This window comes from Balearica regulorum, chromosome 1 (assembly GCF_011004875.1).
Source record: "Balearica regulorum gibbericeps isolate bBalReg1 chromosome 1, bBalReg1.pri, whole genome shotgun sequence".
Classification (NCBI taxonomy): domain Eukaryota; kingdom Metazoa; phylum Chordata; class Aves; order Gruiformes; family Gruidae; genus Balearica; species Balearica regulorum.
The window spans coordinates 53,194,441-53,206,548 of NC_046184.1; the positions used below are offsets into that span (position 1 = coordinate 53,194,441).

A 12,108-nucleotide genomic window follows, 5' to 3' on the forward strand; every position below is an offset into this window, starting at 1 on the left:
CTGTCATTAGATTAACAGATGCCATTTCTGATTTATCTATGTATTTTTGTAAAACTCCTCCTGTTATAGAAGGTCACAAATAAAATATTTCAGGCAGTTTAAGTTCATTTTGAATTACTCGTGAATAATATATATAGAAATTCCATTTGTACCAAAAAGCTAATTTAAAAACTAATTATGAAGAAGTCTGTTCAAGAAGACAATAATTCAAGAATCACCTCATGATAAAACTGAAACAAGAGCAGGTTTAAAACTATTTTTTGCCAAAAGATATTTCACTTTTCATTTCACTTTTTAAAAAACTTTATTTTAAAGAGAAAATATTTGACTGCTTAATTCCTGTTGGCTCCTATCAGTTTGCATCCCTAGTTTTGCATTTGTCTTTCACATTCTTACATACTTCTAAAAAATTCATTTATTAAAAGCTCTTTTTCTCTTTGCTCTTCCATGAAAAAGCAAACACATACCTTATGGACAGAGTGAGTGATAAGTCATCAGCCAAACTTAGAATGTCATAAATATTTGTGCAGAACTTTTCAGCATTTACTACTAATTAATGTGTCATGAATTACAGGATTTAGATTTAACAAATAAAATTTATAAATGATGTAAAGCAGATGCAGTTTCCTTTAACCGACACTGAGAACCTACAGCTTAAATCCAGGCCTTTTTCTCCCTTCCCTGACCAGTAAATGGTACTGTATTAAACACCATGTGAATGATGAATAAAAATAATGCCTGGGGCTGCTGAAGGTTCTAAGCAATCTGCATTTCAAAAGAGACTGATGCCAGTCAAGTGTATTTATCTGAAAAGAAGCCAGTAAAACAGACAGCATGGAAGAGATTTCAAGCAGAAAATACAGCAGATTCAGAGAAATGACAGATTTTTTGTGGCCAGGTAGTGGAATTGCTTTATTGGTAGCTACACACTGGTGCTTGGAAGAGATTATGCAATTATAAAAACATGGGCCAAAGTTGGGAAATTGTGATCTGACAATGGCAAAATCATCACGTCATGTGTTTTCTCGCCTAGATTCAGTGGGATGTTATCTTAGGTCAATGCATTCTGAAAACACACAGAAAAATCCTGCAACAGCCAACAATTCAGATTCACGTCTGAATTTTCCCTACGATTTGAGTGTGGAAGACTGGGTCTTATCTGGTGCCTCTCTTAGCGCATCAAAGTGCCAGGTTGGAAAACAATGGTGTTTTTATTGTGCCAGCCAATGGCACTGAGAAAGCAAAAGGTTTGTGAATAACTCTGGATAGTGCAAATTTACGCAGAGCTCTAGTTGGAAGTATACTCTAAAACAGTGATGTGCCAGCAGAAGCTCCCATGAGCCTATTTCAGAGACCTGCCCTCAGATGGGGAGGAGAACTGAGTTTCCCTCCTATGCCAGAGAGAGTTAATTCCCTCTGTACTCCATGCTACATTGTCTCTGCTATACAAAGGCCAATGTAAAAAGATTGTGATAGCACAGCGAGTCATACTAAAAATTCAGGAAACATTCATGATTGGCAGCAGACACTATTGTTTTGTGATGACTCTTTTATTCGATCACATTTCATACCTTCAGCACTCCACATTTTGCCGACGATACCACTCTCAGAGATGTGATAGGCAGCAGCTAAATAGGAGATTCGGACAAACTGAGGAAAGATCCTCTCGGTTTCTTGGATCAGTTGCCATTTGCGGTTACCACTGTGCAATTTTGGAGCGAATCCAGTGACGATACCAGTAGAACTGCCTGCGCAGGTGAAATTAGGTGACTGCTTAACTCATTAGGTGGACAATATTTAGTGAATGAGGCTGGAGTATCCTACAAACAGGAGGATGCCACATGTACAATAGACATGTACATGTAAGCTTCCTTATTAAACTTGGGGGTGAGCAAGGAGACCAGTATGTGGAGCTTCCACGGCTCCCAGGACCTGAGGGAACTGTGATGAGTTACTCAACTCTCTTTCTGCGAATCCTGTATTTCAAGAGACTTAACAGACTCATGTTTTTTTCACTGGCTATTTGTATGGTATCACCCTACAGCTCTAATGCTGGTGCTCAGCTGCTCCTGGCAGGTTTCAGACATGGGTCTGAACTTTCCCAACATTCACAGTTTCAGGACCTTACTTTGGGATACTGTCTAATGTTTGGGCATGTGATTTATCATGTTGATTTATTAAATTATATTGCTTTGATAGTATTCTCAGTACTAATATCAAGAATATAGTCATCCAGGCACTGAAAGAAACTCATAGTGCAGCAGAACATGTGTCATTCAGAAAACCCAATTGAGATGGAGGTGCTCTTCAACTTGACTACTTTGCTTCTTTGAGTGTTTTCTTTTATCTATGTCACTGCTGTGTTGTGCAGGGTTCTTCAGAAGAAGCATCACAAAAAATGCAGTATACAAGTGTAAAAATGGAGGCAACTGCGAGATGGACATGTACATGAGGAGAAAATGCCAGGAGTGCCGCCTAAGGAAATGCAAGCAAATGGGCATGTTGGCTGAATGTATGTATACAGGTATTTGCATCATATAGATAGAGTGTGCAGAAAACACATCAAATACTCTATTTGTTCAATTGGGCTGCTTTTAATAATAAAGCTATAAAAGATGTCACCTGGCCGGTGGAAGGCGCATTAAAGATGCTGTTGTTCCTGTGCATGAAATCCTGTTGAAAAAGGCAAATGCACTTACAAGCAACAGGATTTAGTTAGTGGTCAGGGACCCAAGGGTATAAGAGCTGAGCAAATGGTGAAGGAAGGGCTGTCCTGCACTAGATGACAGCCATTAGTCTGCTCGAGCGGGAAGGAAAAGCATTTGAGGAAGTGAATCTACGGGAAACTCCCCAGGAGTGAGGAGTTTGCAGTGGTGTAGTAGCCAGAGCAGGAAGTCCTGGCACTTCCCTTTGCTACTCTTTCTGGGGGTCTCCCTGTCAAGTTCTTGCTAGGCAAGTCCAAATTCTGGCATTCAAACAATGCCATTTTCAAGAAAAGAGGAGGACTGCCGCTAGCAGGAAGTTTCTGCGGACTTGCCAAGTGTATGTTCCCAGACCTCACCCAGCAATCAGGCAAAGCCTGCTAAGGGCTAGCCCTTTTTTATAGTCTCATTAGCTTTTCTCATGGTGCTATAGATTTTCCTGTCTTGCATATAGGCACATAGGTAGAACCTTCTCCAGAAATGAAGCTGATGGACTTTAATAATGTTTCATATTAAAGCGAATATGCTATTCAGACTGACAGCTTACAAACATCATTGAGCTTCGCATTGGATAACTTAGAATAACAGGGATATTGGAATGCAACTTTGAACACATTTAAAACTCCATTTTGAGTAAAATGTTGGTCATTCCATTATTTTTTCAAGCTTACTCCTGAAAACAGTCTGTAAACATCTGCTTTCCTGCCTTCCATGAACAGGGCTACAATTTATTTTCCTTGATGGCTCCAATCATTTTAGCATACACGTATGTGTGAAACCAATTTAGGTTCATACAGGAAATTAATCTACTTGGAATTTTTAATTTACTTCTATCCCTCAATTTGATCAGAAGATGCTATATTAACTGTTGGTTTTGTGAGAAACAATAAGGTCCATCAATATTTGGAATGCATTGCCAGCATAATGTAATTAATCTTTCATTCTGCAAATTGAACAGGCTACAAAGATCCTGAGATATGACATATTCTCGCGCAATATGTAAATACATGAGCAGAAACCACCACTTGATGACAGCACTCAGTGTGTCCCTAGGTGTCAGGGGAAAATGACTCCCCTGTGGTGCTCATCCCAGATCCATTGTTCCAAAATTTTGAGGGTTCAAAATAGCCTGAATGACTCAGTTTGACAAAAAAACCCCAACCCATCATCAAAAAAAAAAAAAAAAGGTCAGTGTAAATAATACTGACTGGGCCCACATGAAACTTTTAAACTGGCCTATCATTTTCACAAATGGGCATATGTGAAATAAAAGCCAGCGAGTGCCACTGCCATCTGACTCCCCCTCTGCAATGGAAATACTGGGTATCTTGTGCTGCTCATGACTTAACCATAACCATGCTCTAATGCACTGCAATGAGGATGTTTGGCAAGGTAATATTTAATGGCTTTTAAGTAGGAGTGTGCTGTATTATTGCTTTTAGTTCAAGGCAATCCAGGACAGTAAAACATGAAGCGTCTAGTAGTATAGAGCATTTATTTGGAAAAAAAAAAAAATTACTAGGAAATAAAAGGTTACCTTGAACTTTGTTTCACTTACTCATTTTGTAGGATTGTAATTGCAAGCTCTGTGGATTCTTTTTTCCCTCTGAACAAGGAGGTAAATTCTTATAAACATTTATGGCACAGCTACTCAGCAATCCTAATCCTGCCCTTTATAAACAACAGATCAAAATTACTGACCATCAATTTCAGTCATTTGCTGTGGTTTTGATATAAACTGCAAGTTTCTTGGGTGAAATGTCTACCTAGGGAAGACCCAGGTTCTACCACTCTTCCTGGAAGGTAATACCCATTTAATACCCATTGAAACCTAGCCATCTCTGAGGTAAAAAGCAAAGTCCTGCCTCTCACATGAGTTTTCCAGCTAACTTAAACAGAGCCAGAATAAGATGTCAAGGTACTACTCACTAACTGGAAGCATGAGTAAAATCTGTTTAAGGCAAATGTAAACCAAATTTTCCCTAGGAAGGTAATAGACCAGATCCTAAGCTGGTGAAAAAAAGTACAAGCCCATTAACACTGCCAAAGTGTGTGAATAATTTAGAAAAAGAAATCTATGATGCTGTGCGGCAGCACAAATTACATGGCTCAATACCAATTATTATCTCCATCATTCCTATTCCCCCCTTTCAAGGTATTATTTGCAGGTCTTATTTAATCATGTAAATTTCCTCTTCTCTCAGCAGTTCAGGTAGGTTATTTTATATAGTGCTTAAACAGGAAATTAAAAACATTCACAACGAAATTCACTGTTTTCATGGTATCTTCCTCTACCATCATATACTCACCAAATGAGCCTCTTTGCCTGCTCTGCATTTTCAAACGTGAAGAATGGGAAGAATACTTGAAAGAAGAAAGAAAGAAAGAAAGAAAGAAAGAAAGAAAGAAAGAAAGAAAGAGAGAGAGAAAGAAAGGAAGGAAGGAAAGTCCTGTGCCGATAGGTTTATTTTTAGATGGATACTTAGCTGTTTGCTTTTTCATTTGTACTTTCTGGCTGTCTTCCACAGGTTGTGTAGGGTACCTATTGTCCCTTTCTTTTGTTAGCACAAGCAAATTGCTATTTTTATGACATCCACACAAGGATGCTCCCTGGTTCAAGGTACTGAAATGTAGTCCAGAACAAAAAAAAAACAACAAACCACCAGAAATGAAAAAATCCTTTCATTAGGGCAAGTGAAACTCTATAGTAAAACCAGGGCTTTATTCAGTCCTCCAATACAATGAAATGCAAAATAGCAAGACCAACTGGGTAACATTTTAAATAAATACATTTTACAGGTACATTTGCCAGTCTGAGATACTTCTGAGCCTACATTTTCAGCTCTTGGTCTATCTGTATAGTGACACTGTAATGGCTAAAGCGCTGGAGTCCTCTCTTCTGAGAGGGCTTTCTATGTGAAGATTCTGCACTACAGCCATAATAGTGCTTAAAGATTATTGAAAACATTCACTGCTCTTTGTGTAAGAACAGCTGCACCTCGATTACTGTTTTGGATTGGATGAGGAGCACACTCTTGATGACAGTCTTCCAACTGTTGCCATTTATTGCACTTTGATTCGGGTCTTAGAGCACATGAAGGGGTTTTCTTTTGGATGAAACTAAAGACACGCTCCAGCACACTCCCATCACTAATGGGTTTTCTGTCTATAACACCAGATTAGAGCTGGTCCACAGCAAGACCCCTGACATGCACACTGTGTGGATGCTGGGTCACCAGCACCGTTTTGCTCTGCAGATGGGCTCCTGCTGGGCTAGACTACTCATTAGTGTGTACTTAGTATGTCTCATTAGACTCACATCCAAAGATAATGACATGCTCAGGAAATGATCTGACGCAGGTAAGTGTGTTTGTTAGTGTAAAGAGCATTCATGGGCATGTTTACGTACCTATTCAGTGCCTGAGGCATATATAAATCCAATTGCTATCATCTGTTGTATTATGTGTTCTAGGTCTGTTAACAGAAATACAATGCAAGTCAAAAAGGCTACGGAAAAATGTGAAACAGCCCCCAGATCAGACAGTCAATGAAGATAATGAAGGCCATGACATGAAACAAGTGACATCTACAACTAAAATATATAGGGTAAGAAAATTCTTGTAATAGTTCATACAGCAGCGGTAAAGTTTGAGCTAAATGTGGCTAGTACAGTGAATATAGAGTACTCGCAAACTCTCTGGAGCTATCTGTAGGAATTAAAACTCCACCTCCACCAAGTCAAGGAAATACCTTGAGAATAGAGGTAGTTCTGATATTTTTAATCAAAACTCAGTAAAACATCCATAAAATCCATAAAGTATTTTTTTCTGTGATATATGTCAGGTATATATCACATATGGTGAGGTGTGATTAAACTAAAGTTTGAGCATACCTAGTTATTTGCTAAACATTTCCTTATTTTTAATAATAAACCACATGAACTCATGCAGTTTAGAAGCATTACACACCACTCTTCTGTACACTTCTACAGAAATCTCAGTGACAAGCAAACCTCGTCTGCTTGATCTCCAAGTGTTAGAAATAGATGTATAACTTTTGCCTAAAGACAGACATACTAGATGATTTCTATGACTGCATTTCATGATGGGCTTTTTTTTTTTGCCAGTATAGGAGAAAGTAGAATTTACCCCAGAACAGCAAAACCTTCTTGATTACCTCATGGATTCATACAGTAAACAACAAATACCACAGGAGGTGTCAAAAAAACTAGTAAGTATGTTGATGAATTCATTTTTGAGATGTGGATAATGAAGCTGAGGGTTACACGGCAGAAAATATTTGTACTCAGCATAAGGTGTTGTAAGTAGTAGAGCAAACTGTGTAAAAACTTACAGTTAAAACGTGCTGCAAGGGGGGGCAGATTGTCTCCGATTCAGATGTTAGACCTCATCTTTGTTTATCAAATTTAAATGCTAAGAAAAAGCTTTCAACTCTGGAAATACACTTTTATGCTCAAATTTAACCTTTGCTGATTGGAGCTTTGTTTCTTGCATTGTCAGTATAGACAGTGATTTGAGTTTGACTTGCAGCCAAGCTTCCTTTCTATAAAGATACCAGCCTGCAAGCTTGAAAACATTTAATTCTTTTGAACCCAAATAAATGTGGATTGAATACCACATAACTAACTTCTGGAACTTATTTCCATGGGAGGTTGAGGAGGTGAAAACCAAAAATATATTCAAAAAGGAAATAGACAAATTCATGGACAATGAGGTTTTTGGTTAAATATTATGGTGTCCTAAAACTTCTAGCTCAGGAACTGCCTAAATCATTGATTGCTAGACATGACATTGAAAGTGAGACAGATATTCCAGGCAAAAGGACACTGTTTTTCTTTTTTTTCTTTTTTTTTTGGTCCTGTCTTTTCTTACGTCGCCTTCAAAAAATACCTGGTTTTGACAACCATTGGAGACAAATTACAGGGTTAGATGGACCTATTGCCTGATCCAATCTAATGTGTCTTGTATTTTATGCTTTTAAATGTGAAATGACAATAAATATTAACAGATTTTGTTTGGTTTGATTTTTAACAGTTACATGAGGAATTCAGTGCTGAAGGAAATTTTCTGATTTTAACAGAAATGGCTACCAGTCATGTGCAGGTTCTTGTGGAATTCACTAAAAAACTACCAGGTATATCCAGTGTGTTGGGGCAAATTTTGTTATTGCAAAGCTTACATGCCTTTGAGTTGCTATTTGGTGATTGTTGTGTATATTTGAACACTGTATAAAAATACCTCCTCCTCTGACGCATATGCATTCTTCAGACACTGTCTAAAGAAACAGAGCTTTGTGTTCGGAGAAATAATCTGTTGAATAATTCAAAGTCTGTCACTCTGAGATGTGGCACTCTTTACCTATTGACAAACAAAACGCTCAGAGAAGGGGCTGCGTCTCTAGAGAGATTTCATTTTCATATATCACTGCAGTGCCAAATAGGCTGCCTTTAAATTACCGCTAAGACTTGCCAGACTCCGCTTCACACTCTTTGTGGCCTTTCTAGCAAAGCCTCTAGGTCATAGCATCCACTGAATTGTGAGTCCTAACCAAGAACTTTCCCCAGCTGGTGGCACCAATATTTATAGTCCTTGCGTGGTGTGTTATGGACAAGCACTGAAAACCTGAGTTTATCATTAGTATTTTTTAAACTCTCAAGTTGATGTTACCTCAAGAGTGAACACAAGGCATAGTACAGGTTCCTTGTAATTAAGGAAGGTGCATTGTAATGCTTAGCTGTATGAAAACATTATTTTTCTGGCATTCCCATAGTATTGACCCTCCCGGTGTGTGTTACAGGCTTGCTTCAAAGCCTAGCACTGCAGTTGTAACTATTTTTTTATGCTAACTGGGATACTGACTCACAGTAAGTGAAGAAGGGAGGAGCTTTGTAATTGAACTCAGTGTTGAGTTAGGATACATCTGGCAAGATTTATCACCTTCTTGTTTCATCTCTACTTTGTATTTTACTGTGCTTCCTCACAGAATTGGGGGGTGGGTATTAGGTGGGTACCTGCATTGGCAAGTATGAGGAGAATTTCCCATGATCTTCAGCTCCCTGTTCTTCTTCAGAGGAGCAACTCTGTATTTACACAAGTTACCAAATTCCTTCTGATTTCTTCAGTGGGTTTTAGAGTCCTTCCTCTCCAAAGAGAGAAACGCGTATTTAAAACACAGCAGGAAGCCTGTATGTAAACTAGTATTTTAGTCCAAAGGCAAGGTGAAATATTTAAAATTAGATACTTCAAGTGCTGATTTTTGCCATCAGAGCACAGAAAGGGCTGAAAGCAGCATGGCAGAGGGCGAGTCATACAAAGAGCTCTGGTGGAAACATGGCAGATGTCGGGCAGCACCATCAGTCTAGACAAAATCTCTACTATTGGTTGTGTTATGCCACTAGATTTTGCTTATCATGTTCCTCTTAAAGTACCATGAATCCTGAAACACAAGTCTAATTCTCATAAACTTCAGTCATTTTCTGGAATCTGGGCCCCAGTTTCCATGGCACGTGTCATGCCTGCTAACATCAACATCAAGGTCACGCAGATGTGTAGCACCTCACGTGCAAGAACTTCAAGACAGAAAGTAGCAGGGGCTTTTCTCTTGCTGCCTTACTTATCTCTAATGTCTCCCCAGGCTTCCAAACCCTTGATCATGAAGATCAGATTGCTTTGCTGAAGGGCTCAGCAGTAGAAGCTATGTTCCTCCGTTCAGCTGAGATCTTCAGTAGGAAACTCCCCACAGGACATACTGTCCTTTTAGAAGAAAGAATTCGCAATAGTGGTAAGTATATTGTTTAATGAGGAAAAAACAAACCACATCATTGCACTTCTGTGTCAGTATGTTGTCCTTGAAAAGCTAGTAAAATTGTTTATTAGCACTGAAACAGCTTTATCTGAATGTTGTTCTTTATATTAACTAGAACAAATGTAACTCAGCCTTGAGTCTAAAGGTCATAAGGTAAAGGTTTACTTAAAAATACATTGCAAGTATTATGAATAACATATCAAATAAACCCAGTGCAAGTCTCCAATTATAAGCGTGAAAGAACGATCAAGAAGAAATACCACCATTTCACATTATTCACATAAAATATCAATATTTATGCTTTCAAAGGCAATCACTATATATAAGAAAGGAAAAAAAAAGATTTTAGGATGTTACTGGAGATGACTGAAGATAACTACCTATTCTTAGGATCTATTTGATAAAATTGAATCACACTGCACAAGATGCATGGAAGAATTATAAACATGGCATATTTTCAGTATGTTTTCTGCTTCTTAAGGTCCATCCAAGGCTTAGCTGCTATGACAGATTCTACTGGTTCTAGACATAAATCTTAATAATTACGAAAAGCTGGATATTGTTAGGTCCTTTTTTTTTTTTACATACGCCTCACTGAAAAAAAGACGATGACTAAATGCAGCGAACTGAAACACCCTGCAAAGACAATAGACAGCAGCAAAGGAAATGCAGTGATAGTTGAGTGAGAGATTAGAAGTTAAATTTATAGGAAATGAATGAAGGATTATTCACGGCTCCTAGTGAGGTCCTAAACACTGTCAGGCCATCAACCATAAATTATTGCTGTTAGTCAGAACTTCTGTCCACATATTTTTAGGTGCAAATGTCTGAATGTCACATAAGTCCTGTTGTCAAGCCTTGATGTCTGTATCCATAAAATCAGGGGTGGGGATCCTGCCTAAAAGTCATAAGCTGCCCAGACTTCTGTCACCTGCCACCACATCCACTTGGAAGCTGCTCTCATCTATTAATATTTATGCCTTCCCTTGTCTGACTGCATGGAATGGATTTTTTTTTTTCTCCTGATAAAGAAGCCAGAGATCTGGTGGTGATGACCTTTGAGCATTAGCAGGTTTCGTCTTTATTCTCATGCTGATGAGATGTATTTTTATTTCTCACCTTCAGCATATTGCTCAAGTCCTGGTGCATCTCAGTGACTGCCTTTGTTTGTGCCCTTATGGTCTTTCTCCATAAGGTGTTATGGAAATTCTTTCATTAGCTGCTCCTGAGACTGAAATCCTCTCCTACTCCTTCTAATATTGAGACTTAATGAGAAATACAGACATTTTATTTAATGTTAATGAGATCTCGTGCCACTTAGTCATCTTATTTGATGTTTCACTACGCATACTCCACGTTGTGACTGATTGACTCATTCTGTGAAAGGCTGACATCCTAGTTATTTAATGCTTAGTTTCTTTCTGTTATTTTGAAAGCAAATTCTCCCCATTATTGTGGAGTACAATAATTTTAAAAAACAGTGCTGAGATACTGAATGTTTTCTCAGTGAGAATTTGTAGCTTGTTTTCCTGAGGACACCTGCTTTCAGTGGTCATTAAGAGCCACAGATTTTTATTTTATCATTTTATTCCACATGGTAGTTCTACTAATTTCAGTATCAGGGAATAAGATACTATCTGATATGGACAGAAACACAAGAATCTGGACACAAATTTTCATTTGGCAGCAGGACACCTGACATTGTGAAATATACTGTTGTCTTCCTGGATGGGTTACCGGTGCTGAAGTACAGTGAGATCCAAGGAAAAAAAAAAAGAAATAGCCACAATTTCAAAGCATTGGCAAGAAGCCACCTTTTGCCCTTGAATGTGGGATGCAAAGTTCCTATTTATTTGGACAAGAGACTCCTGCCACCAAGGGCAAAATCCGGCAGCGGAACAATGGATACCCAATCACTTCCGCTGCCTTGGGCTTTTATTATTTGATTACTAGTACTGAGTAATGGTAGTGCTTCAAAACCCCATTGCGCTGGGGTTTGTGCAGAGAAACAAAATTAAATTATCTTCACTGCTGAGTCCAAATAATCTGAGAGAGAGGAACCTGGCCAGTATCTAGCCTCTTGTTTCTAAACATACCTGTAAATCATAGGTGTTTAACCCTCCAAATGGGCACGTGCATCCACACGGAGGGAGACATTTACCATCTTGGGACTCAAGCTAAAACTGCAAAACCCACACTGCCCAAAACATTTAGAACTTAGGACCACTTTAAATTACAGACTATAGGAAAGAGCTTTTCTGTTTCTATGTGGTACTGCACAATCTATCACATGGAGTTAGCCAGTACCATGTTCCTGAATTACAAATAAAATTGATAAAAGATGTTTACATCGTAGCTACAGAGTTAATTTATACCCATGAAAACAAGAACAGATGTCAGAGGACCCAATCTCTTTTCTTCTGCATAAGTGTGCTTCTCCAGGCCAAAAACTTATCTAAATAGACTCGACCTATGAAGACTAGCTCAAGGCAGTGCAGATGCTGCTGCTGTGTGCCAGACCGCACTTCTCTCCAGACTGCAGGCACTCAGGCCACTGCCAAAGGATGGTATGTGGCAATGT

At 38.6% G+C, this 12,108-nt stretch overlaps 1 protein-coding gene across 7 annotated transcripts in view; it reads left to right on the plus strand.

Moving 5' to 3' along the window:
* The window catches only part of NR1H4 (nuclear receptor subfamily 1 group H member 4), a 39,192-nt gene that overhangs the window by 20,574 nt on the left and 6,510 nt on the right, over positions 1 to 12,108 (plus strand). For 5 of the 7 annotated variants that reach the window (XM_075749494.1, XM_075749486.1, XM_075749517.1 and 2 more), the window contains 5 exons: positions 2,372 to 2,524; positions 6,175 to 6,308; positions 6,834 to 6,932; positions 7,757 to 7,856; positions 9,357 to 9,503. In XM_075749494.1, coding sequence (XP_075605609.1) covers positions 2,372 to 2,524; positions 6,175 to 6,308; positions 6,834 to 6,932; positions 7,757 to 7,856; positions 9,357 to 9,503 — 633 coding nt within the window. The remainder of the gene's footprint in view (positions 1 to 2,371; positions 2,525 to 6,174; positions 6,309 to 6,833; positions 6,933 to 7,756; positions 7,857 to 9,356; positions 9,504 to 12,108) is intronic. The other 2 variants (XM_075749503.1, XM_075749533.1) reach the window with 1 other exon arrangement.